General features: G+C 42.1%; 1 protein-coding gene across 2 annotated transcripts; it reads left to right on the forward strand.

Moving 5' to 3' along the window:
* Window positions 1–407: 407 nt before the first annotated feature.
* On the forward strand, window positions 408–26,298 carry TMC5 (transmembrane channel like 5). Of its 2 annotated transcripts, XM_058815943.1 has the most exons (24): window positions 1,726–1,794; window positions 1,922–2,006; window positions 9,953–10,114; window positions 10,620–10,804; window positions 11,182–11,286; window positions 12,014–12,106; window positions 12,865–12,964; window positions 13,563–13,638; window positions 13,956–14,204; window positions 14,350–14,501; window positions 15,036–15,180; window positions 15,728–15,883; window positions 16,407–16,573; window positions 17,213–17,291; window positions 17,656–17,753; window positions 19,389–19,484; window positions 20,074–20,149; window positions 20,742–20,875; window positions 21,999–22,172; window positions 22,564–22,642; window positions 22,971–23,066; window positions 24,115–24,216; window positions 24,510–24,555; window positions 25,373–26,298. In XM_058815943.1, the coding sequence occupies exons 3-24, from the start codon at window positions 10,041–10,043 to the stop codon at window positions 25,660–25,662; spliced, it is 2,772 nt and encodes a 923-aa protein (XP_058671926.1). In that variant the 5' UTR covers window positions 1,726–1,794; window positions 1,922–2,006; window positions 9,953–10,040; the 3' UTR covers window positions 25,663–26,298. The 2 variants fall into 2 exon arrangements, with proteins under 2 accessions (XP_058671925.1, XP_058671926.1); XM_058815942.1 differs by lacking the exons at window positions 1,726–1,794; window positions 22,564–22,642 and adding an exon at window positions 408–454.
* Window positions 26,299–26,833: the final 535 nt, after the last annotated feature.

Genomic DNA, 26,833 nt, shown 5'->3' on the forward strand with positions numbered 1-26,833 from the left:
AAGCATGAGCTGGCTTTGTGTGGCCCTAAATACAAATATTTATAGGGTACAGCTGCCCTGGGGTGTCATCTGGGGTGGCAGTTTCACTTTTTATTTATGTTTCTTTTTTTACCATGAAGAATACAAAGTGGAAAGGTAAACAATACACTTGAGGTTAATGAGACTCTTTCTGAAACTTTGTGTTCTAGAGAAGTATTGTGTTAATGATCCCATGAGAACAAATTTAAATAAAGTTCGGAGGAATTGAAACAAGATTGACTTCCCCAGGAATTTTGTGAGAACATTCTTTAATGTTATTTTTTGCAGTTGAGAAAGCTTTTATGACACTTGGAAATGTTTCAATGAATTTTATGGATCACAGCAATCCCAGGTGGAAAAACAGGAAGACAGACAAGCTGAGGAGGAGAGAATGGATGATTCTACCAGAGCACAACAGTCACATGCAGGCAATGCAGTAAGTTCCACTTGTATATCATTTGTCCAGTATTCCTTATCCTTAAAGCAGCAGCTCTGTCTGTGCTGAGCATGGAAGGCAGTGCCATGTTCTGTTTCCCAGGATGCTGGAGATAGGTCGGTCACATTTAGTAACACCATCCATTTCCAGGACAATTGTTCTTTTGTGTGGTTCCTCTTCCTCATGCCACAGCTCAAAAATGCTTCTAAGCATTCAGGGAAGTTCTGGGTGATTGCTTTAATTTTGGGCATCTCATGTTTTACTACCCTGGTAGTTTTTGCTGTGGCCTGTGCATTGTGCAGGGAGCTCTGGGGCAGTGCAGGAGATCTGCAGCCATGCCAGGAATGTTGCTTAGGGCAAAACCTAATCTTAAAGCAGCATTAGAAAACTTCACTTAAGTCTATGTAGAATGTGTCTGGTACAGGATAAACATCTTTTACTGAGTTCAGGAGCTGGAAAAGCACTAGTCATTTGGTAAAAGTCAGCAGTTACACCAGCACAGCTTCTGAACACAGAGCAGATTGATTGATTTATCACCAGTTCCCTGCTGGCATTAATCCGAAGGCTGACAAGGGTATTTTTCATCTGTTTGCATTTTTAGTCTTGTTGAGCAGAGAAGTTACTTAGGAATGGTTGGTAGAAGTTTTAAGATGTGTGGTTTTCTGGGGAGATAAAATATGCCAAAATGGCATAAGAAGCTACATCAACACAGAAGCAGCTGGGGGTCTGTAATCTATACAGTATTAGCAAAAAGGAAAAAGGCAGGCCACAGGTGTGGGACAGCAGAGCCAGCCTTCTCCTCACCCTGCTTCCTGCTTTGTCTGTGCCCACCCAGTGGTGGCTGTTTGGCCCCTTGTTCAGTTTGAGGATGCTCCTGCTCCACAGCATTGGCCTTTGCGAGGGGCCCTGGCAGTGCCTGCAGAGTGCTGGGGGATCCCCGAGTCCAGCTGCAGTGGAGTGAGGAAAGGTGAGGCAGGCACCCCTGCTGAGCTGCTGTGGGATAGAAATTTATGTCAGAAGCACCACCCCAACACTTTGTTGGCTACTCTATGTTGCACCCTGCCTGATGCTCAGCTGGAGCTTTGTCCAGTCTGTAGTTTTTCATACCTCTGCATGAAATGGGTAGAAGAAGGGAAAAGAGAAAGGCAAGAAAAATCAGTGTCTCTTGTGTCAGACTAAAGGAGAAGCTCCTTCTGGTGCATACAGAGTACAGGAAGGGCTGGTATTAAACGCCCTGTCCAGGAATTGTGGATTATGCTAGAGAGCATATGCTGGAGTTCACTATAATGAACTAATTTTTCACCCTTAGAAGAGCCTTCCTTTAATTCAAGTAAAAATATGTGAGCAAAGATTGTTCCTTTTCTTTACAAATGATTAATCCAGCGATTAAGGAAATGCATCTGTGTCTGAAAACTTCTGAAAACTGTTTCTCTCTGTCCTTTTATTGTGGTGGTGTTGCTATCCCAGGCCAAAAGAAAGCATGTTTAAATTCGTGGGAGAAGGAGAGCGAACGTCTTGGAGCCTAAACAGAAACATAGCAACGTGTCGCACGGTAGGTATCAGCAAAGAACTTCGGGTAGTTGTTTTTGTTGTTTTTATGTCTATTGAGCTGTACGAGCAGGACCTCAGCTCCCCTTTCTGGGGGAGCGTTTCCGCGCACAGCCCGCTCGGGGAGAAGGGAAGGGAAGCGAAGCCGGCGGCCACAGCGGGTCCCCCACACGGGGACCGCAGGCGGCCGCGGGCGGCGGGAGGGGCGGGACGGGGCGGGGCGGCGGCACCTGGAGCGGGAGAGCGGGGCCGGGCAGCGCGTCCCGGCGGGCAGCCCGGGAGCGAGGTAAGAGCAGCGATGGGCAGCCCGGGGCTCTGCGTGCCGGAGAGGCTGGGCACGGCCGGGGGCTGCAGGGGGCAGGGTCCGAGCGGGGGCCGCGGCACGGGGGAGGGAGGAGCCACCGCAGCCCCGACAGGTGCTGCCGCTTCCAAAGGGCTGCTGCTCATTCAGAGTGATGGAACCGTAAGGGTCGGACTGCGGCATGTCGGGGGTGTTCTCGGCTTCTGCTCGCTGCAAGGAGAATGTCCGCCCAGGGCTTGGTGTCAGCCCTGCTGCACGAACGGCGCCTCGCAGCTTTATCGGCCCGTTGGTCACATCCGAGCTTCCGCTGCCTTCAGCTGCAAGGGCTGGTCCCGCGGGAGAACCGGCCACGCTTCCCTGAGGTATTTAGCCAGTGTGTCACCCTTGTCTCTGAGGTGTGGCACTAGCCTGGCTGCGGTCACAGCCTCGAGCGTGGCATTTCAGTTTGGTGTAAGTTGCGTGTTGGGTGTTCTGCTAGCTAGTGAATGGATGTAGCGCTGTGCTTTCCAGGTTGTGAGTTTTTTGTGTTACAACAGGTAACGGGAATTTGTGTTCAATAGGTGGGGAAAATCTCGGGCTCCAGTATTCGTGTTCTTTGTGGTGCTTCACTCTGTTACTCCCTCAAAACACACAGACTTACTCTTTAACCTACAAAGGTTGAAACGTTTCTATGGAGAATACTTAATGTACACCTAAAAGCCAAGTCTTCGTGTTCTGGATTTTATTGCTGAGCTGCTGTCATTAGTAATGCTCCGTTAGTAAAGCAAACCTGCAAAAGCAGTGGCACTGCACGGGAGCTGCGCTGACTTCTGCTTCCCCTCTCTGCCCGAGTGTCACCACTGTCCCCCCGCCAGCCCTGCCACCCGCGGCAGCCTGGCCCTGCTCCTGTGGCAGAAGCAGCCGGTCAGTGGCTCCGGAGCCGCGTTCAGGGTGCGACAGTGCAGGTGAGGCCGCGTGTCCGTCCCTGCCCGTGCGGCACGGCCAGCGCAGGGCGAGGGAACAGCAGCTGCAGGTGATAAGGAATGCACTTGAAACGGAACTTCTGCTGGGCTGATATGTCAATGCTCCACCCAAAGCAATTCATCTCTAACTATTTTGATGTAGTTTTTTTTTTTTACTTTTGGGTTTAGTCTTTTAGTGCTTTTTTGATTGTTGGTTGGTTTTCCCCCCAAAGTAAGTTTGTCAGAATGACTGTGGTGGTGTTTGGGGGTCTCCAGGACGAGGGAAGAGAGGAGAATCTTGACTCCATGTTTCAGAAGGTTGATTTATTATTTTATTATATATATTATATTAAAAGAAAATTATGTACTAGAGAAAGAGAAAGGAGACATCAGAGAGCTAAAAAGGAATGATAATAAAATCTTGTGAGACTCAGAGTGTGAGACAGCTGGCTGTCGTTGGCCGTTAATTAAAAACAATTCACATGCAACCAATCAAAGGTGCACCTGTTGGTAAACCCATCTCCAGACCACATTCCACAGCCATCAGATAGTTATTGTTTACATTTCGTTTCTGAGGCCTCTCAGCTTCTCGCTAGGAGAAAAATCCTAGCAAAAGGATTTTCATAAAATATGTCAGTGACAAAGGACTTTTACCCTGGAGAGTGATAAAGTGCTGAGGTGATGTGAAATGGCTGCACGGGCAGGTATAAGAGGAACTGGAACTTTACAGTGGTGTCCTCTTCAGGTATTGGTGAAAAAGTCTCTAATTGCCACTTGTATAGTCCACAGGTTGTGTATGTTCATTGTAGAATATGCCCTTAATATGCTACAGTGGATTTTAATGGAGCTGCATTTTGTCTGGAAAATTAAAAAGTGTGAAATTATTTGTTAAAAATTTTGAAAACTGCATATAAGGATTTTGACAAAACCAGTTCTCTTCCTTTGACTGATTCCCCCTAGCAATGTTCTAGTTTCCCGGTATTCCCAATATTCTGACAGATATACTTTTTGTTTTCCCTCAGGGTCCTGTTAAATACTGCTTGTGCAAATAGTAACAGGACAACAATATTCGTAACAGGAAGTTAAGCCACAAATTACAAACAGAACAATGTCCTTTTTCAGTCCAAGATCCTTGAGTGTATGCAAACCCCTGTTTATTATCCAAAATGATCATATATGTAGCCTTCATAAGCTTTTCCACTTGAACTGGTGAATGATACTCCTGCAACTGATACTGCTCATTAAAGTACAATTTGCAGGTTGCAAGTGGAGAGGTATCCATTGCAAGTGCAGAATAAACAGAGCTTTCTTTTATTGCTTTCTTTCAGTCAGAACTGTTCTAGTAAGCAGTGTCTTCTAAGAGACCTGCTGTTGTTGGCTGCCTTTCCACTTAAAGCTGAAAATTGATTTTAACCAGGTACTCATTTCCTTTTTTTTTTTTTTTTTTTTTTTTGTAAGCAGTTATTTCCTTCAAATACAAGTAGCTGTTAATGTTGGTTAATAGACTTAAAAAACTTGTTTGGCAAAGACTTAGTCCTGCTAAATGCAGAGAATGTGACAGACTGCAATTTGGAAATTTAGTCACAAGACTGACTTGCAGTGATATGAAATGATTCTTGCTTCAGCCTTTTTTTCCCCATAATGGTCACATTATGAGCTAGGTAATGTTTTTCAAGGGTTAAAGAAATAATGGAGAGTTCTGTTTCTTATACTTGCTAACCCTGCCTCTCTCTGCCAGGTATACTGTTCCTGCTTTTCAGCTCTTTCTAGTTTTAGTAGCTATATATCTCAGTGCTTATGATTTTCCCAATGAATTAAATTTGTCCTTGTGGTCAGATTTAGGAGAATAAAAGCAACAAAGCAGCAAACACAGAGAGTTGCTCTCAAAGGAGCCTTCAGGTAAAGGATTAGATCATTCAAAGTCATTGTCATGTGTACTTCAGTCCACAGGAACTGGGTCTGGGGAGACTTTTGGGTGAAGAAGCAGGGATGTGTGTGGTAGACGAGGGAGAGGACTACAAATTTCACAGAATTAATGAAATATCTGAACTTTCACCCACTCTCTTTATGCAAAAACTGTATGTGCCTCCACTTAATAACACTTTACTGAACGCTTAAATTTATCTGCATATTGTAATGATTTTCTCGGTGTTTCTGGGGCATGTTTGCAGGTTTCTAAACTCAGGTGAAGAAGTAGAAACCTGTCTGGGACACTGCATACACAAAGTAGCTGGCAGTCCTTCCCCAAAAACCTTGTCTAAGCAACCACAGGTGATACAAAGGATTTAACTTGCAAAGAAAGTGAACACCATGAAAGTACTGTAGTCTTACTATATTGTAAGGGAATTACAAGAAGAATGTTAAATGGAAGGGATAAGGCGAAAAAGTGAATAGGGGCAGAAAAATGGATAAAGAGTAAATAAGGAGCAGAGCTCATGATGCTGAAGAGCAGCTGGAGGCATACAGACACTTTTCTGCTTCCTTCTGGCTGGCTGCTCTCTGGACCCCACTCTTACAGGAACAGCTGAGGGATGGCAGAGTGGGATCTGCATTCTGGTAGGTGCCCTTGCACTACAGGAGTAGCAAGGAAATCCATTTGGGCTCCAGACCCAGGAAGCTGTTGGGAGAAACAGCAGCATGGTTGTTGTGAGGGGGATGCTGTCACTCTCTCTTCCCAATTTGCTCATCTCTCCCTATGAAAGACTAAGCAGAAGAGTTTTTAATGCTGCTGCATGTCATCTGTCACTGGGAAGATCTCTTGTAGCAGAGGCACAATTTAGATTGCCTAAGTTGAATTCTAGGTCTAAAATAGCAGAGTTGCTGTTGGTTCCTATAGTGGACCTTACTGACCTCAATAAAACCACAAAGGGAGGCCTGGAAGAAGTGGTGTTTGTTGGTGCTGGCTGGGTACTTTGGCAAGATGCAGTAAAGATAAGTGGCTTTGCTTCCGTGTATGATTCACTTGGTTCCATTGCTAGTACATCATTTAGAGATGAGGTTTTCCCCAGTGCAGTGTTTGGTTAGTGTCAGTACACAAGCCCTTTAGATTTTCTGAGAGCCTTTCCTGGTCTCTTGCATAAGTGTTGAAACTGTTGGAACTGAGACAGTGGAAGAGTAGTGATCAGTGCTGGAGTCCAGCTGCTGATGCGGAATGTAAAACTCCAGCTTGTCTTTCAAACTCACTTTTGGCTTCCAGAAATCAGTCTGGTTCTTTATCATCATGATGTGTGGAACGCGTTAAACAGGACAGGCATTCATGAATAAAACCTGGGTAACAGTGAAGTCCTGTGTAGTCATACCCTACAAAACTAAACAATCTTTATGGATGTAGAGCACATTCGGCCCTCTGAATCACTTCTTCCATGAGTTCTATTCCTGTCATTCAACATTATTAAGTTATGTATGATGCAGTTCTGGAATTCCGTGTTTATTCCATTTTAAGATGTGTGCCAATAGGATTTACTTAATGAAATCTTTTGTTTACTGAGACATTACAGGTAAGGAGCTTGAAGGTCTAAATGGCTTTCCTTAAACTTGATGCCAGGACAAAGTGCTGTTTTGGCAGGACACTCATGTTTGTTTTATTATATTCTACATGAGGATTAGTGTCTATAGCAGAACATTACCTGTACAGGAAGGGATGAAAGTAACCTGGAATATTTTGTCAAGGCTGTAAATCTGTGACTTGAAGGCAATTTTTTTTTTCTGGGAGATGATTCAGAAGTATGCGTCTGCACTGCTTGGAGTTTCCTGGTCTGTATCATTACCGGGTTGAACGATTTAAGAGGGAGGCACCCGCCCTCCACAGATCTTCTAACTTATTTACATATCAATGGTCATTAAACCCACTGATCTTAAACACTGCTGTACTCCAGAGAAGGTGCACAGATTTGTTTGTTTCAGCAAGATAAGTTGCTTGCTGAAATCCAAAAATGTAACCCACAGGAGGAGAGGGAAGATTTGTCAAGATCCCACTTTCTGTCTTTCACAAATAACCTCTGTCTTCCAGCTATGTTTTTCCCTTCTTAATATTGTTTTAAAGGAAAAACTAAGTCTAAATGTCCTATCTTTTCCTGGAACTATGGTTTGCTGCATTCCATCATAGGGTGAAAAGAGGAAAGATATGGTTTAGTTTGAGCATTACCTGCTTTGGGCTCTTTCCAGTGAGCTGTGACTGGTCAGAAATGTATTAACTGTAATTTTCAGATGCTAGGTTCAGTGTTAGACTGTAAATATCCCTGTGGATTTTCATAGTGATCCTTTCATAGTGATCTTGAGGCATCACAAGACTCAAAGAAAACAAAGTGCATAACGACAGAGCCAACAGAGAATCTGTCTTGGGCTTTTTTGAGTTTATGAAGAAGCCTTTATGGATAAGCCTTGAGGTCTCTCAAATGAGTGAGAGAAAGAAATACTGGATAGATTTTTCAGCCAGGCTGATCTGTTTCTTCTGGTTGGTTGATGTCAGCAAGTTGGTTGATATGGATGGCTGATGCTTTCTGCCAGTTTGCTTCTGGGTAATGCTGAGTCTGCACAATCCATACACTTCCATCAAAATGTCTGTGCTCACTACAGCTCCAATGAGGACCAGGCAAGTTGGCAAACTCTTTAGATCAGTGCTCAGCTTTCCAGCTGCCCTGCTGGCAAACTTCCCAGCTTTTTGGATAGCTGAGTCCAAGAGAGTTGGGTTCCTGGGAAACCAGTTGAAAAAAAATAGAAAAATGTAATTTTGCACACTCTTCAAAGGAAATTGTCTCAGAATTTTCTTCCCCTGAGAAAGTAATGTTTCCCTCTTGAGCTTTTCATTGCAGTTTGAAATATAAACCACATTTATAGAAGGTGTTTAGTTTTCCAAGCAAGTCTTTGCAGAAGACCACGATAGTATTTTTCAGGAATCATTTCCATGCTTTTAAATAGAATATAGGGACAGAATGTACTAATTCCTGAAGGGTTTGTACAGAAGTTCAGATATATTCTGAGCTACTTCTCAAGAGATCACCAAGAGCTAAGTGCTTCCTGTCAAAGGAAATCTACCTCTTCAGGAGATTTAAGCTTCTCATGACTTTTAAGAGCCTTGGATTTCTTTCATGTAAGAGCCTTGGATTCATGGGGTATTTATTAAGTTTTTTTGGAGATGAGGAAAGAAGGCTTTGCTAACTATACTTGTGCTTTCCTGAGAGCCTCACTCTGTAGGTGTGAAATTGTTGCCTGAAGAAACACAAGTGTCACTTAGGAGAGATTGTTTCTGGTTTCTTTTTGGCTCTTAGGAGGGATTGTTTCTGATTTCTTTTTGGCACTTAGAAGGGATTGTTTCTGGTTTCTTTTTGACACTTAGGAGAGATTGTTTCTGGTTTCTTTTTGGCAGCAATCACACCCTGTTTGCATCAGCAGGGTGATGCACTCTGTGTTCCCATTGCCTGGTTTGCTTTTACTGGATGTGCTGAGTACCTGGGCCTCAGAGCACCCTTACTCATGCTGTAATCAAAGTGTAGTCAGTGTTCTGATTCAAATGTTGGACTTTGAATTCAATCAGTCCCTCATGTTTATAAGCATAATTCTGCAAGTCAGGGTGCAAAACCTGGGCAATGTTTTACAACTACGTCACACTGCAGGATTTTAGACTGTGTTCCAAGCTCTTAAGGCATGTAAATGACACAACACTCATTAAAGAGCTTCTTTTGGCAGAGTAAGATTTTGAAAAGGCCTCAGAAACTAGACACCTTATAATTATCCATTTTGAAGCTACTTTTCATATAATACTTCCTTTGCTACATCACAAAATCCACTGCAAATGAAAAAGTTTGTTGAGACTCTGTTAAATAAGATTCAGCTCTGCTTTTCTAGGAATGGAGCTGAAATAAAAATAGGTTCAGATGGGTTTTACCAGCTTTGCCCTTTTTTGTTTATTTTTCCCTTCCCTGCTGTGGAATAGCTTGCCAACTTAGGAAACTTACATGGTGCCTTTAAGAAGAAATGTTAAATATAGTTTCCTTTTTTATTTTGAGTATGATTTTTGATTAATTGCAAGAACTGCCTGCTTAATTTGGATTCTCTTCTTCTAATGTAACATTCCCTTTTTACTGGCTCATGAGGACTCCCATTCAACAAATTCTAAGTCTGGCTTGTTTAAGATTAAAATGGAGCAGTCTATGAAAAATCTAAAACCAGGCCTATTTAAAGGATTGAGGCATTAAACCATTAGAAGAGCCCTCATTAGGAATGAGTCTCCAGATGTCAGCTCTGTACAAAACCACAGTCCCTCAGGTCCCTTATTCACAACTAAAACTTAGAAATGCACTGCTAGCAAGGAACAGGGCAGGCTACACTTCCTCTTTCATTTTGGAAATGGAGTTAAATTTTTGGAGAAAATTTGTGTATTTGGCTTTTGCTGTTTAAGGAGGAGAGGGAGAACTTTATTTTTTTCTCAATATTTTGACATGCTTCTAAAGCCTGGCCTCATTAGTGTTGGGAAAACTTCTGTGGCACTGCAGTTCTGTAGGTTTGGAGAGACCTAACTATAGAGAAATATGAGTTCCTATTTGACCTGCAATTTCCGGTGAACCCCAGTTTCCCAATGGTGAGGTGATGAAGTTAAAACCACTGCTGATTTATACTGGTTCCTATTATTTTTTAGTAGAGTCTTCTAAATTGCTAAAATGGAGTTCTTTCCTTTTAATTTTTATGCACCTGCATCTGTTTTGTAATCAGGTCTGTAATCAGTCATCCTTTTAACATATTAATGAAGCAGTAGAGACAAATATAAAGAGCATTTCATCCTTCAAACCAAGGACTTGCCATGTCTTATCATTACAATGAAGCCTTTGAAAATCCAGACTACCACTTCTCAGAGACATTGGAAATTGATAGAAGGTGAGTTTATTTAATTTTGCTCTGTGACTGTGCCATAAGAAATATTCATTTATATGCAGAAGATCTTCTCTGGAGTTTTAATTTGTGGATTTATTTGAATCCCTCCTTTATGCTTTCATTCTCAGATAAGTTTTTAAAACTGTTACCAGGAAGGCAGCATTCAAAGGAAATGATGTGTTTACTTTTTACATGTTGGATGAATTTTAGTTAAATTTATTTATGGCATAATGTTGTACATATTTTTTAGCTCCAGTAATTTTCACAATGGGATATAACCTTGCATATCTTTGTCTTCCAAGCCAGTATTCCTGCTTAGTTAGACCTTCAGGCGGAGAAAATTTTAGCTTCTTAATTCATTTGATGACCAAATCAGAATTATGTTGTTGAAGTTCTAAATACAAAATATCTCTCAGTATCATAGCTTGTTTTATAACATACTCAAATTCAGGATACCTATTGAGGGTTTTTATGACAGTCAGGATTTTCTTTTTCATTGCTTACCCAGGGGGAGCTCTCAAAGGAACCCATTCTCTCACCAAACTCCTCATGATTCATCTCAGTCTGATTACTATGGAGAGCACAGAGGCAGGGAGCAGAACTACCCTGTGGCCATCCCAATGGTTTCCCTGGGCCCTGGCTCTGACTACAGACAGGATTTACCCAGCACAAGTCCATATGGGAATTTCACAGGTATGTAATTTCTCATGTGACCAGCTTAGAGAATGCCTGGAACAAATAACACTTGGCTCTGTCCTGAGGGAGTGCTGCTGCTCTGCGAAGCTCTACTCTCTAAATATTTTCAGCCTTATGGTTTTTTTAAACAGTTCATGTGTTTTATTAGCAATTCAGGGATTGTTGTACTAACAGATGGATAAATATTATTTTGTATGGACTGAGTAAGGTGTTGAGTACTAAGATGTACATTGGGGTGGAATATGGGAGTTTTGTTGAGGGACTAGGTTGCTGTGTTGGCACTAGATCTGTGTTTTGTCATAGGCTTGGCATTCTGTGTCTGTAAATAACCCAGAGCAGTTTGCAGCTTTGTGTAACTCTGATTTCCTTTAAAGAAAATATTTCCTTTGAGCCTGAGCCAGAACTGACTTACACCCCACATTCTACCTCCTATATGCTGGATTATCCCTACACTCATGGAATTCCCAGTGGATCAGAGGGTAAGGATTGTGGTGCATCACAATATTGCATGTCAGTCTTGCCCTCCATAAAATAATACTAATGAATATTTTAAAGCCTTCTTGTTCAGGTATGAATACCTTCACATAATAAAAGGGGTCAAAAGTGGGGTCCTTCCACATCAGTGAGCTGAGCTCCACACTGGGATGTGACACTGGGACTGGCCATTATCTCACTGGGAAGGCCAGGCAAGGAAAGCTGTGGCTAAACTCATCTGTGTCATGGCTGGGAGGCAGATGCTTTTCAGGAGTGTAGTCACCTGTTTGAATAAGTGCATGAGAAGGTGCAGAGAGCAGCTGCATTTTGGTCCCAGGGAAATGGGAATTTGGCACATAGAACTTACTCAGCATGAAGGAGTGTGATTCCAAAATTATCCCCCTGAAGGCTGGGGAAGGATTTTTAAAGAAAGAGCTTGTCTTCTAGGAAGCAAGTCTTGAATAGTGAAGGTGTGCATTTGTGAATGGGTTAGATGGAGTTCTCCATGACAGATGAAGACTGGGTTCAGCCCCTCTTCCAGCATTTATCTGAAAAATTTCTTGTGCTTGTCAAAGACAACCAGGAAAGTGAGTGGGGGAGTGTGTTTGTATGAAGTTAGTGAGATTAATGGATACACTTTTACCTTGTTCTTGTCAAAGTGAAATTTGAATTTCTTAAGTAAATTGTCAGGAGTCTCTGGGCTTCCTAAGGAATGTGTGTTATTCAATTCAGACAGCTTCATTCGGAGACGCAACCGAAGGCCCCCCGATGAGATCTTCATGACTTCTTCCAGCATGCCTGAAGCAGATCCAGTGTGCAGGGAAGGTGGGGGTCTAGATAAGGGGATCTGATTTGACAGTGTCTTGTACAAGGATGGTGTGGTTGATGCTGCTCTGTTTCTCACCAGAACTGTGTTCAGCCCTTCTGTGGTTATCAGTACCATAACACAAACCTAACCTAAGCTTAGGTTTGTGTTATGGTACTGATTAATCTTTTATGCTCTCCTAACACACTCAAATCCCATGACAAATGAAATTAAGTGCAGTATGAAGGTGTTAAATTGTAGAAAGAAATGCTAAGCTCTTTATCAGAATTTGTTTGACCAGCTAATAGATTGTTTTCAGCCACTGTGCCTAGAATTAGCATCAAATTCCAACTATCCAGAAGCAGCCTGATTGTCAGGTCAGAGATGTGTGTCTGTGGAATAGGTAGTGATAAGTAGGAGCACTGACATAAACTAAAATTACAGAATAAATAAAGCAACAGTTTAATTTTCAAGTCAATATGTAGCATGATAGAAGTGTAACTATCAAACATGATCAAGTGGACCAGAATCTTGGAGTTTTGTCAGTATTTAATTTTCCTTTATATGGCAGCTCTTTGTATGAACATTATTGGACTACTTGCATCTGATTTAGAGTTCTGAGGGAGCTGAAGATATTCTGGGCAAAATAGTTAAGTCTCAGCTTACACACCTTGGTAGCAGTGTAAATGAGGGATGTTGTTATATCAATTTCAGGTTGTGTATAAAAATTGCTGTATTCTCATCCCCAAATTTTGTTTTTTGCGTGGGTTTGATGCAGAGGAAGATTTAGTTGGAAGTCTTGCAAGTATGTCCAGCAATGAAAGGATTAAAGCAATCCAGAAGATGCCAAAGACCATGAGAAAAAAGAGAGAGATCAGGTAAAAATAAAAGTTTGTCTTTAGTTTTAAAAACATTTACTTCTAGCAAATGTTTGTAAATGTTTGCAAATGTTTAAAAACATTTATATCTAGCTATCAACTATGGGAGTTTGCCATGTGCTGAGTTTTGGTTTGCCACTTTATGCATTCTTAAAGAGTTAATGTCTTGCAAGAGAAAATAATTTAATGATGGAAATAAGAAGAATCTCTCACAGTAATATAAAACAGAATATCATGGTCCTGAGATTTGGTTATAAATGATGACCTGAGATTTATTTTCAAAGCAAACTTGGATATTGGTCATTGAAAATGGAGAAGAGACCATATGATCTCAACCATCCTTTTGTCTCCTTACAAAATATGTGTAAATTCTGCTGCCAGTGTGAGTTAGTGGAGGGGGGAGAACATGCTGTCATAGCAAGGACAGGAGCCAAGGTATCAGCTGATATAAAATGAACCAGTAAGAACATCTCCATGTTGTACTAATTCTGTTCATGTGCACAGAGCTGAAACTGTATTTGCAGCATCTTCTTTGGCTTCTTGATTCAATTACAACTCATACTATAATGCTTGTCACCCCTGCCCTGCTCTTCCACAGAAACAAAGTTCTGAAAGAAAGAACCAAAAAATCACGGCATCGTGGTGCTCAGTGGACACAGGGAGCACCGGGAGTGGTAAGTGCCAGAAACTTCTGTCAGCCACAGCAGAGCAAACCACTCTAGCTGCAATGTTAGCACTGCCTCCAGAGAAATCTGGTGTCTTGCTTCATGTTACCTACCAAAGATCCAGTTAATTGCTGCAGTGTTCATTAACAATGCCTTGCACGGCAGGAGCACTTAGGAGCACCAGTTCACCTTATGGTGCATGGAGTGGGGCAAATCCATTCTGAACATCAAAATGAAACTGCAACATTTAAATGTGAAGCTTTATTATGTGAAGTCGAGTCCTGTTTGCTTGCTGAGATTCATGCCTCTCCTCTTTTTCCCTGCAGTCATTTCGGCGATTTGGAAATGCCCTTTCAGATTTTTTTCAACAACTGCGGCCATGGCACAAGAGTCTGAAGATCATTGGTGCTGAGTTTGGAACAAGTGTTCTTTCTTATTTTGTTTTCTTGAAGTGGCTGCTAAATTTTAACATCTTCTCATTCCTCATAAACTTTGGTTTCATCACAATTCCTCAGTTTCTGGCAGCAGAACCAAATAACCTTTCATTCACGGGCCTGGAGCTGCTCACTGGAGCTGTAAGTATTTAAATTTAATCGTACCTCTGATTTCATGATAAGGAATAGGACAGCTCCCACCTCCAGTAATTTGTCTTCAGATGATGATGCTTCCTACCATGGAGGTGAGAGCAAATATTCTGAATGATGTCCCTTGTCTTTTCAGGGTTATTTTCAACAAACAGTTCTCTACTATGGCTTTTACACCAATGCTACAATCAGTAAAGTGGAGAATGGTCCATCTTACAACATGCAGCTGGCCTATATTTTCACTGTTGGAATATATTTTGTCATCTGTTTTCTTATCTTGTTGTTCAGGTAAATTGACTGTGAATTTCTGTTTCTCTTATATTAAGGGGAAAATACTCACACAATAAAAAACCCCATTCTCCACCCAGTTCGAGGTAATAATGACTTGAGTATGTTTCTGTAAGTCTTTATTTACAGGTGTAGAGTTTAAGTAGAAATTTCTGCTCAAAAAAGACAGTCTCCAGGAATCAAACCTTTATTACAGAAATTAAAAATAACTGCAAAATAGTGAAGGACATACAGAGAATCCCACTTCAAACTGGGAATATTGTGATGCCCTTTTGTAAGCTGTTGCTCCTAATATTGTTTCTAATTGATGTGGCCTTACAGAGGTAAAGATTGTCAGCAACAATCTTGAGATGGAAATGCTAGAGTTTCTTACATTAAAGTTTATTTTCCACATTGTTGTATGTGACATGCTCTGATATAGGTCCAATAAACTTGTGATGGGATGGAAAAACTGACAAATCTCCCTCCTTGCCCTGTGTACAGACTTGATGAATTTCCCTGTTACACATCTGACCAATTTAATTTTCATTGCAGCATGGCAAGATTCTTCTCCAGTAACTTTAGGCTAACAAAGGCATCCTCTGTGAATGCCAGCAAGCTGCTCTGTACTTGGGACTTCAATATAACTAATGAAGAAGCTGTGAAGCTGCAACAGAAGAATCTCCTCACACAGATAAAGGTACAAACCACAGGACGTACACAACTAATGTGTGTGAGTCATTCTGTTGGAGACTTAGTTGTGCATACAAATTTGTGTGTGCACATACAAGTCTCTGGCAGAGTAACACAAGTATGCTAGTCCTGTGCCTAAGAGATTCAAATCTTCCTGACTTCCTGAGTTTCATTTGGTCTGAGCTCCTGGCATTGGCTTAGCTGCTTGTTTTCCTTTTCTCATTGAGCGACATATAAATATTTGTGTGCTTCTGTTCTATTGAACAGGTCTCTGTGACTATTAAATATTTGCCATACAGAGTATTTATTCAGTTTTTTCTCCTTCCTGCTATTTAACTATTTTATAAACAAAAGGCAGGCTGGAAATATTTTCTGTGAAACTTGACTTCTAGGATAGGAACACAAAATTGCCCAGTAAATGTTCCTAGGATATTACTCTGCCCATCTTCTAGAGCAATAATCTTTCATTCAGTTTCTCTGGTAGTGCCCTGAAACAAGTTTTGCCTTGTGCTATTGACTAAAAAACTTCTATATTAGAAATTGTTTCTTTGCAGGAAGATCTCACTGAAGTAAACAAAGAAGTTGTAAATTTTTCTGTGATGGAGAGATTTGTTCATATTGCTACTCATCTCCTTGCTTGGGTTGTTTCCCTGGCAACAGCAGTAGCTGCTTGTGCTGGTGTTTACTTCCTCTCCATTAATAACCTCGAGGTAAGGCCAGAATTTGCATTTTTCCACACAGGTATTTCACACTGAGTGTGAACTCTGTTTGCTATGAGGAGGACAGACAGAGTTGTTGTTGTTGTTGCCAGAGCACACACAATTTCTGCTGGCCCTAAAGAGCTGCTTGACAAGGCCTGCCCCACTGGGGACTGTGGCAAGAGTGAGGGAGCTGAGGAGCCTGAGCAAATCTCCCTCCTCTCTCCAGCAGCTGCTTGTCTGGGCCCATGGTCAGCTTAGGGACAGTGCACCTGGTGAGAAACAGCAAGAAGCAGCCCCAGCAGGACCTGTCCCTTCTTCCCCAGGAGCTGCATTTGGGCTGGGGCTCCCACCCTTGCTCCCACATAATTTAGGGGAAGGGGAGAGGGTCACTGTGCTGCTGCTCATGGGCCCCTAAAACATGAGAACATCAGGGAGGTGAGCCAGGGGGCTTCCCTGTGGACACACCTTGAGACAGCATTTTGGTTAAGGCTCTAAGTCTGGGTTGTTTCATTATGTTTTTTTCCTCTCTTAGCTGTTTATGAAAGGGTATAGCAATGATCTACAGAGACAATCTGCCATGTTGGTGCTACCTGTGATTGTGTCTCTCCTCAACACATTGGTCCCATTCCTCTTCTCCTGGCTTGGGCACCTGGAGAAGTTTCAGACTCCTGGACAGCACATATATGTCACTATTGTCAGGTATTTCTTGCTGCCACCTCTTAGTGCTTTCAGCCTGAAGTTGTCTGAGTTGTTTTTGATACAAAGCTGTGTCTGGGTGGTGTGGGGGGAATAGGGAGCTATGGAGGAAAATTCATCTTCTCCAAAGGCTTCTGTACACTCTTGTCATCATGACCTTTTGTCTTTCATGATCTTCTGGATGTTATATCTGTGCATGAGGGTGAGGAATGGTTTCCCTCCCAGCTGGGTGCACTGTGACCTGGGCCTGTAGCACTCCTTGATGGCCTCATGGCTGTTGGCCCCTCCCCAGACAGGGAAGGGTAATAGAGAGAGAACTGAGGTAACCTCACTTAAAAACAGATGCCTGGCATTTACCCGGCCCAACCCCTGCTGTCCCTCAGCCCTCCCTCCCCTGAGGAGCCCCCACAGCCTGCCAGCAGCCTGTTAAGCAGATGTTGTGCCAAGGTTGTCATGCCCAGCTCCCCTCCTGCCCGGACAGTAGAACAATGCCACACCTGAGCTCCCAGGAGAGCTCCTGCTAGTCCTGGCACTCTGCAGTGCCAAGAGGAAGTAAGAAGTGTGACCAGGGGTCATCCTGCCATCACTCCCTCCAGGTATGGACCAGCTGTTGGTGCAGTTACTGTTACTTCTTCTTTTTAGAAATATCATCCTGAAAATCTCAATTGTTGGAATATTGTGCTACTACTGGCTGAACATCGTGGCTACCTCAGAGTCACAGGTAAAGTTTCAAAACACAAATCTCTGACTTGCAGTGCCAGGTTAGGAACCACTTGGATAAGAGACTTGCTTCAGCAAAGAGGAGCATGTGTGTTGTCTTGGGAAGCTGAGTTTCCTACCCTAACAATTTTTATTAGCAACTTGAGACAAATCAGCAGTAGGAAAAAATGAATGGCCCAGCTCAAGTCTCAGCTGGATGGCAGCATTTTTCACTGGGAAGTCAACCATGATTTGCTAGGCTGCTAGAATATATATGATCAAGATTTCAGATCTTTGATTAAGTTTCAGATACCCAAGCATTTGGGAACAATAGCATAATTTTTAAATTCTAGTTTGATTTGGTTTTTTTCTTCTGTTTCTTAAAGTGCTGGGAAACTTTGGTTGGCCAAGATATCTATCGTCTTGTTCTAGTTGACTTCATATTTTGTTTGCTTGGCTCTTTCTTTGGAGAGTTTTTACGAAGGTGAGTTCTACTTTTCTAATCTCCTTTTCATTCATTACCCAAAGATATGATCTGTTTTCTCCATGTGAGAAAAGTCCAGCAGAAGCATGGCTGTGGCCATGAAGTTTCCTTGATTTTCCCTACCAGGCAGTCTCTGTGTACATGCCTTGTGTCTATTGCTGTTCCTCCTTAGAAGGAGGTCAGTGTGTCCTTTTCCCCTTTGGAGATGGAAACACATGCAGGGGGGAAGCCACATTCTACTCTCATGGATTTCCTGAGACTGTGGTGACAATCAGTTGTCTCGGGCACAAATCCATCTTCTCTGCACAAGCATGGGCACACTGCTGCCTTTCCTTGGTGTACCCACTGTGATTTTTCCCCTCTCAGTATGTCACTACAGTGCCCACAAGTTTAAATCTGTTTTTATCAGTCTTATTAAGCATATAATGAGTCTCTCAAAGGTAGAAGTGTGCAGAATGATAAATGAGAAAGTATTGTGAAGTGGATGTAAGGAAAAAGTAATTTACTTCTGACATCTGTTGTTCTTAGTGCCAAACATTGCTTATGGCTTAGGCAATATTGAAATGCTTGCCAGCTCTGCAGAGCATTTAGATCCCTGGCCATACTTTTGTGTAGGAAATCCATTGTTTGCTCTCTGCCCATGATTTGAACAAGACTGGTTTACAAGGTAGGGCTTTGTTAACTTCTCCTTTAATTTGTACAAGACAATGTTGAGAAGTTCTTGAGGACTTTTCCTCCACAGCTCTTGCCAGTGTACTTCAATCCTCCTGTTCTTGTTGTGTTCAGTAGGAAACCACCTCCCAGCAGAAAGTCACAGAGCTAAAACTGCAATGTCAGCTGTGATGAATGGCCTCCCATAAACTGGGCAAAAGCACCTGACGTAGACATGAAAGGTTCAAAGTACAATTGCTTGTATTTAACATTTTGTACTGAGAGTAACCTCCTGAAAGCCCAGCTCTGTTGGTGATGCAGTTGATAAGGTGGTATCAAGATGTGATAGTTACCAAAATCTTTGTTGCTCTCACTACAAGAAGCATAAAACTGTCTCCCCAGCTCAGGAAAACTGAGGTGACTAAAAGGGATTGTTGGTCCTCAGTAGGAATCCTCTCAGTACTTGCTCACCTGTCTGTTTCAGCTCCTTGCAACCTCAGTTAGTTTGAAGTAGGATGTATTTGAGGGTACATTAAGAGTATCAGTGTACAAATTTCACTTTTTTTATTAATGATTAAAATTCTCATGACCTGAAAAAGCTGTTACAGTTTTGTTCTGAGGTCCCTTGCCATTTCAGCTGCTTTAGCAGAAGAATACTTGTTCTTGAAGCCACAAGTAGTTACTATAGTATAGATATGTACTGATACAGTAAGAAATCCTTGTTGGTTCTCTGTTTCAGTTGTGTGCAACATGTACTAGGTCTTACTTCAACCCTGCTTTGTTTTACAGGATTTTTTTTTGCCAAATTGATTCATTTTTGCTGCGCTGTCTAATGAACAAGTTGTGGCTCCTTTGCATGACAGTAATCAGCCTCTGAATAATTTGTCACAGATGCTTGTTTTCAGAAGGCCATTTACAGGGATTTCTACAGAGGACTTTATCATTTAGCAATTGATGTTGAACTATAGTTTTCTTTCTCCCCAGAATTATTGGAACTACAATCTGTGTGAGCCTGGGGCTGCCAGAATTTGATATAGGACGAAATGTTTTAGATTTGATCTATGCACAGACTTTGACCTGGTAAGTGTTCAACTTACAGCCAAAACTTCATTTGCATGTAGAACTATCATGGAAAAATTCTTATTCTGTTTGTGGGTGTTTCCCAGAAAGAACAGGATAAATAACTGGGAGATGAGCTGTTCAGTGCCTTTGGTAGGGACTGTGACTTGCCAAAGTAATTATGTGTAACAAAGTAACAATACCTTCAGTCAGTAATTTACCTGCTGGCCACCTGGTCTGGGAGAAACCTGATGAGTTCCTGTAGGAATATCCTGGAGTTTTGTTTACTTCCTCACTGGGATGATGTTTGTGATGAAATAGTCTCAGTATTAAATACTGGAAAAGATGCTTGATTTCCAAGAATTGAGTATGTTACCCCAATTATAAGAGGGTTCTGCAGACCTGTACATAATATGTGTGTTTGAAATTGCGTATTTTCAAAGGTGGACTTACTGTTAGAGGATCAAGGGTAACAAAATCACATTTCCAACTAATCCCACACTATCTGTATATGAAGTTATTGTGGTATTTTTCTGCTTTCAGTGCACTGAGAACTGAATGGTGACTAGTGAAGATGTAACTTTTTTCTCCTATAAATCCTTCCTTGTAGGATTGGTATCCTGTTCTCACCTCTCTTGCCTGGTATCCAGATGATAGCATTTCTTATAGTATTTTTTGTGAAAAAGGTAACAAACTTTGTATGTATTCATCATAATAAAGTAATAAAATTAAAGGCAGGAGAATTAACAGAGGGCAAGTGCATATGTCAATATAGACATTTAGCCTGTGGCTGTGACTTTGCCCTCTCAGTCACTCCCCAGCAACTCCCCTCTGTGAAGTTATTTAGGTGTAAGCAGGGTGATTTAGCTGAAGATCACGGTGGAAATGTCTTCTTTTCAGAATTGTTTGTCTTGGTAGTATGACCAGATGAGAAGTTGTTTGTTAGGTCATGAAGCAGTTTGTAGTGTTGAATGTAGAAAAACAAAGCTGTAGGTAGAAAGATGGATTAAAATTTCCCTGAACCATGAGTTTGCATATGCTACAAAAGCAAACTCTACCCAGCAGACTTCTGAAGAACCCATCAGAACCTCATTTTGCTTCTTACTATTTTAAGATTATATTATTGAAGTTTTATAAAACTACACTCTATCTATCAAATTCACATAAAAGTTGGTCTTGGAAATTTCTGATAGATGCTATTTCAGCAATTTCAGATTGACTTAAACCAAGCTGAAGTGGCAGGTAAGAGCATTCCAAAGCACCTTCCTCTCTTTAAAGGTCAGTCTGATGAGGAATTGCCAGCCCCCTCGTGAAGTCTGGAGAACTGCTCAGATGACCACATCCTTCATTTTCCTGCTGTTTTGTCCTTCCTTCCTTGGAGTCCTGTCTGTCACTGGGGTCACTGTCTGGAGGTATGGAAGATCACTGTGCTGTGTGACCTGATACCAGGCAGAGGATCTGCATTTCTCTATAAAAGAAGTTATATTAACTGCTGGTGGAAGGTTTCAGGTGTTCATGAGTTGTTTTGTGCTCTGAAAACAAGATCTGCTCTGTGAGCTTGTGAGAATGTGACTCACTGAGTAACTCGTCCCATGAGGAAGCAGGAGGAGAAACAAAGTTGCATTTTGGATTCCTGTTTAAAGGCATAAAATTTTACTTTTCCTCCTCTTAAAAAAGTATCTGTGACCAAGTCCTAGTTCCCAGCTTACTTACAGTACTGGTGATTCTGGGTCTGCAGCAGAGAAACACCTGGGAAAACTTAGTTGAGGTCAGCTCCTGGATTAATTCTGAACTTCAGAGGCTCTTTCTGCAGGCAGGCTGACCCTGTAGTAATGGATCTGGGTTGTTACCAGTATTTCAAAGCTGCTTTGGTTCTGTGTGTGTCACTCTGGCCACAGGAAGGAGGGCAGCATGGATACACTTTTCTCTTGACAATAGTCAGCAATGTGATTTCAGTATTTAGTGAGACACATGAAATCAGTTGGGATGAAAGCTGTCAGAGCTATCATTTCCTGAGGGCAAGTGGGAATTTCAGACTGTCTGGAGTGGTTCAGTTTCAAAGCAAACACTTTCCTATTTCAGTCTACCTGACAATGATAATTCTTACAATGAGCTGTCTTATTTTACCACCTTCTGTTGTTACTGAAGATCTGCAGTGACTCATGTCCCTGAAGGCAAGGTGAAATGATTTCACCTTGTGGTGAAATGTTAAAAAAATCCAGTTTTTCAATTTCCTGTAGTGTGTGCTACAGTGATTGACAGGTTATATTTATGTCAAGGTTGTGCTTCCAGGGCTTGGTGCTGATCCATTGCAGCAAGGGCTCATGTCTCACTGCATTGTCTGAGTGGGCGTTTAATGGCTGGAGAGGAACACAAGTTAAAAATGAAATACAGATCATGGAAGTACCCTGGGAGTCCAAAGACATTAGAGGGCTATAGAAAACTGAGGAGCATCTTGATGTACAAAATCACAATATTAACTAATTCGCTGGTTAACATACAAAGCTTTAAGTAGCTGTTTTTCCACACTCTCAGGTTAAAGCCTTCAGAAGAATGTGGCCCTTTCAGAGGTTTGCCTTCCATGTATGCTGCAGTTGATGAGTGGATACAGACACTGGAAAGCTACACTGCCTCAAAATGGGTAGTGTGGATCTACCACAATTTAATTGCAAGTGAACTTTTCTTCTTCATCATCTCTACTGTTGTACTGTAAGTATCTGCTAATGAAAAGAACTAGAAAAAGGCCTTAAGCGGAAAAAACTGGCAATGACAGAGTCATTCTATGTTATTTTGTTATCTGAAATGCATCTTGTATTGTTCTCTCACTTAAATGACCTCTCATCTTGAATACAAGTCCACAAATTTTTGGGTCTTTTATAAAATAATGTTTTAAGCAATTTCATGCATTTGCCTTGTTTTAGGCAAATCCATGTGTTTGCCATTCCTTGTGTAATTGTGTACATCTATTTTCTGTGTGTGTGTACAGAGATGTGTGTATATAAGTCTTTTAATGGGTTAAAATGAACAAGATACATTTCTATCTAGACACTGACTAGAATAAAATGCTCATATAATGGACCTTTTATTTTGTTTTGTTTAGAATTGTTACTTATCTTTACTGGCAAATAATACAAGCAAGAAAGACCATGATCAAACTCTTACATAACCAAATTATTAATGTAAGTTTGGCTTTCATTTGTATCTTTTGTATAATTTGGCTTCTATGTTGATTGTCTCATCCAGCTTTGTGGGGCTGTAACCTGTTTTTCCTATAACTGTGCAAAGGAGGGTGGGAGTCCTTCCTCATGGGAGTTACAGGGAAATTTAACTCACAAAGAGCTGTAGCAAAAGAATTTTATCTTCAAGATGTGTTGCTGCAGCTCCCTCTGTAGACAGATTATTTTAGAATAGAAGGAATTATTTTGGTCACTGGTTACTTACAGGCCTTGATCCTTTCAAGGATAATTAGTGCATTCCAGCTAATGATCAAATATATCTTGACTACAGGCAGGACAAGATAAGAAGTTTCTGCTCCAAAAGCTACAAAGAGAGCAAAGGGCAAAGAGAAGAAGCTTGTCTGGCCTGGGAGGAAGAGGCCAGCAGGTCAGTCTGACTGCTCAGCTGCTGCTGTTTAATTGCTTGGGGCAGGTCCATGGGGCTCCTCCAGCTGTGCAAACAGCCTGCTGCTTTGGGAAAAGGCTATACTTAAAATTTAATCTAAATGCTTGCTACTTAACTCCAGACAGCAAAAGGATGCTGTGTGAAAGTTCCCTAATTATTTGTTCCAGGTTGGAATTCAATCTGGACATAGAAAAGTCCTTACCCTCACCAGATATAATTTATGGTTATGAAACTTCAAGAAAACATTCCTAATGTTCATGTGCAGTGATGGTCATCAGAGGGTTTGGTCACACCTGAACCCTGCCTAGGCTAAGGAGGAGGCTGCCTTCCTCCCCAGCAATGCATTTCCTTAGGGGGCTGTGATTTGTGGGTATTTTCAGCTGAGGTAAAACTGAGTGCTTTGACCTAACCCCCTTCTAAATCCCATACAACACTGATAACTAAACTTGAATTTATTTTTCAAGGCAGTCCTGCCTGCTGAGCCATCAAACTAATGCTAAAATGTGGACATATAGGTGCTGTCTGGTGTTTTTATATGGGTTGAGTAAAAACTCCTTGACCTAAATACTGATAGAGAAAAAGTATTTGGTAGGTTCCTCTCCTTCCTCCCAAAAACCCAAATCCCCCTGTATGACTGTCTATCATTAAAATGATTACATAAATAAAAACCAAGTATGGATAATTGATATTGTTAACTATAAATATGTGTGTGATAATACAAATAAATGTTGACTGTGAAGAGGTAAGCTGAATATGAGGGACATTTTCTATGTGCTAGGGATTTTCAGACAACATGTGCCTGTGTTGAGTGTCACAAGTGGGACTCCTGAGAGGGAGATTTGTCACCTCCCACATGTGGATGTTCTTGTAGTTGTTAAGATCAGATTTCAGAAGGAGATGCCAGAATGATCTCATTGTGGATTTAGCAGAAAGGCCATCTCCCTGAGAGCAGAGAGATGAGCAGTGCTGACCACACAGTCACAGCTGGAAGCCAGATCACAGACTGCTGATGCCAAACTCTGTTTTTCAGAGACGCTCCTCTTCATACCACCCATCCATCCAACCTGCCCAGGAGGTGCCAGGCTACCCAGAAAGGGCATTTGACAGACACCAAAACACATCCCACAATGAGGTGAGATGGTCAAAAGAGGGAAATGTAGATTCCCCTATATAGAACCTGGGGTGTGGCATAGGTGATGGGTGTATGTGTGGCAAAGTCCTGTATACATGAAAATAACTTTAAAGATTGACTTGAACAGATATAAAAATGTGATCAGAACAGCTATTGAACACTCATAATCACAAACTTGCTCAAGACTTGCAGAATATGGTTTGGTTACAGATAACTGGTATCTTTTCAAATACAAGATAACACACACAGGAGGGAAACCATGACCTAAATCTGCTTGTGAATTTTGTTTTCAGCATCCCTTTTCTGCTGAGATCTCAAGCAGCAGTGACTTTTCACCAGGTAAGCAACTAAGATGAAACACAAGAAACTTTTAAAAATTCAGCTCAGTAAAAATGTTTGATGTACAGACACAGTGTGTGACAGCTGCAAGTCAGGGACACAGCATTTTAGCATCTTGTGTAGAGAGAAAACAAAATGATTGGGTGTTGCCATCTTATTGCAGGGGTTCCATACTGCTGTCTCCTTATCACAAAAGTTCCATACCTTCTTGGTGTTTCTCATGGTCATCTCCTCACAGCACTGACTTTCTTCTTCTCAAAGCAGCCACTGACTCCAGTTTCCTTCTCAACCTCCCACCCCACTCTATTATGGCCCTCTTCTTCTCATTGCTTACAGCTGTGTCCTGTTAAAGTCAGGCCTGTTCCTAATCTTTGATAATTGGCCCAGCTGCAACTCCTTAGGGGTAAGATTACTTTCTACACCATCATTGTTTTCTTATATTCTATCCCCCTACAACTGGGCTTGTGGGGTGAATTTTTTCTACAGACTGTGCCTTTTGGTAGCCTGTTCTGTGTTGGTGGTGACTTGTAAAGACTGACCACCAGCCTTTGTGTACTAGAGAGTATAGGAGCACCCAACAGACAGACAAGAAATTTAAATCAGTTTAGAAACAGACTTCACGTGTTGCTGTGAAAGGCGGGAGAGTCCCAAGATCATCATCCTGCTCAGGGTAAAATAAGGCTATGGGACCTTGCATGGCAGTCTCAACTCCATGTAACTTCATTGCAAAAACTTGACAGAAGAGATCCCTGCAGAGCAGGGGCCGTTCTGGCGTTGAGGCTGCTCCCTCTAACGCTGTTTGCCTTGTGCCGAGCAGGCGCTGAGCCCAGCCCGCCCGGCCGGAGCCCCGGCGCGTCCCCGGCCCTGGCGCTCGCCCTGCGCGCCCGGGCAGCGGCGCTGGAGGAGGACAGCGATGGCACCGGGGGGTTCCAGCCCCGGGCAGGCACGGACAGCGATGGCACCGGGGGGTTCCAGCCCCGGGCAGGCACGGACAGCGATGGCACCGGGGGGTTCCAGCCCCGGGCAGGCACGGACAGCGATGGCAGCAGGGGATTCCAGTCCCAAACCGGCACGGGCAGCAATGGCAGCGAGAGATTCCAGCCCTGAGCAGCACCCAGTGAGGGCACTGCTGCAGGAAGCCATCCTCTCTTGCACTAATGATAAAAGAATCTCTCAAACATCTTTTTTTTTACATCTAAATGGAAGGAAAAAATATAAGAACAGGTTGTAAAATGTGTTGGGACTTCGGATTTTTACTGTGATAGGGACTATCCCCCTGTTGGGGTTGTTTTGCAGCAGTGGTGTTTGGTGACAGCCTTCCCTCAGGACTGGCATCACCTCCATGCAATAAGGCTCCCTCCATAGCTGATCGTGTGTTGTTGGGGAACTTGTGCCTAACTGTAAATAAAAGTTGTATGTTTAAAAATATTTTTCTAACAGTTATATTGTTTTACCTGTTTTATCAGCTTTTATCTACAGTATTGGTTAAATAAACAGAAGTATATTAAAGTGCAGTTGTTTTTAAAGACTGAGACATTATAATGGCTGTGAAATAACTTGTGTGAACCGAGTTCATTTTTCTGAGCCTATTTCACAGTTTATTAGTCACTTAAAAGTAGCTTTGATGAAGCCATCAGAACTAAGAGTGTCTACTTATCAAATTCTCATCTGTGTAAAACTATTGCTTGTAAACTGGAACTTTACATGTCTTTTTCTATAAAGGATTGACTGGAAGTAACACAACTAAGACTTATTGTTTAAATTATTTTTTTATCATACATGACTATGAGATTTCATGCACCTTCTGGTTATTCAAGACCACAACTTTGCCACCACCATGATCATTTGTCTTGTTTTGTTTAGCTCATTTTCTACTAGTGCCTGTTTTTTTCCTGCCTTGTTGCTCTGGGAAGAGGCACATCTTTTCATCTTGCTCATAATTTAGGCTGGAGACAACCCAAAGCCAGCCACCACAGGCACAGAGAAAAGGACAAACTTTACACACAATGCAAGAGCAGAGATTCAATGTTGTTTCCCTGCACATATAGCTGTTGAGCCTGGCTGTGGGCATGGACATGGACCTGGTGTTTGCACTGAGGATGGTGACTCAGCAGTGCCAGAAACTCCAGCAGCAACCAGAGCTGGACCTTTGGAGCAGGGCCCTTAGCCATGAAGAGTCACTGCCCTTCAGTGGGCTCAGCAGTAACAGCACAGCACCCAGAAGGGGCAGGACAGGATCTGGACATAAACGTACACATTCTGTAGGATGTGCAGCAGG

This window comes from Ammospiza caudacuta, chromosome 17 (genome assembly GCF_027887145.1).
Source record: "Ammospiza caudacuta isolate bAmmCau1 chromosome 17, bAmmCau1.pri, whole genome shotgun sequence".
NCBI lineage: Eukaryota > Metazoa > Chordata > Aves > Passeriformes > Passerellidae > Ammospiza > Ammospiza caudacuta.

What these genes read in the sequence shown, in the direction of transcription:
- TMC5 (XM_058815942.1), top strand. Translation starts at nt 10,041, where the DNA reads ATGTCTTATCATTACAATGAAGCCTTTGAAAATCCAGACTACCACTTC. An exon ending in AATTCCCAGTGGATCAGAGG is followed by an intron (nt 11,287 to 12,013) that starts GTAAGGATTGTG and finishes TATTCAATTCAG; the next exon opens with ACAGCTTCATTCGGAGACGC. An exon ending in AGATCCAGTGTGCAGGGAAG is followed by an intron (nt 12,107 to 12,864) that starts GTGGGGGTCTAG and finishes GGTTTGATGCAG; the next exon opens with AGGAAGATTTAGTTGGAAGT.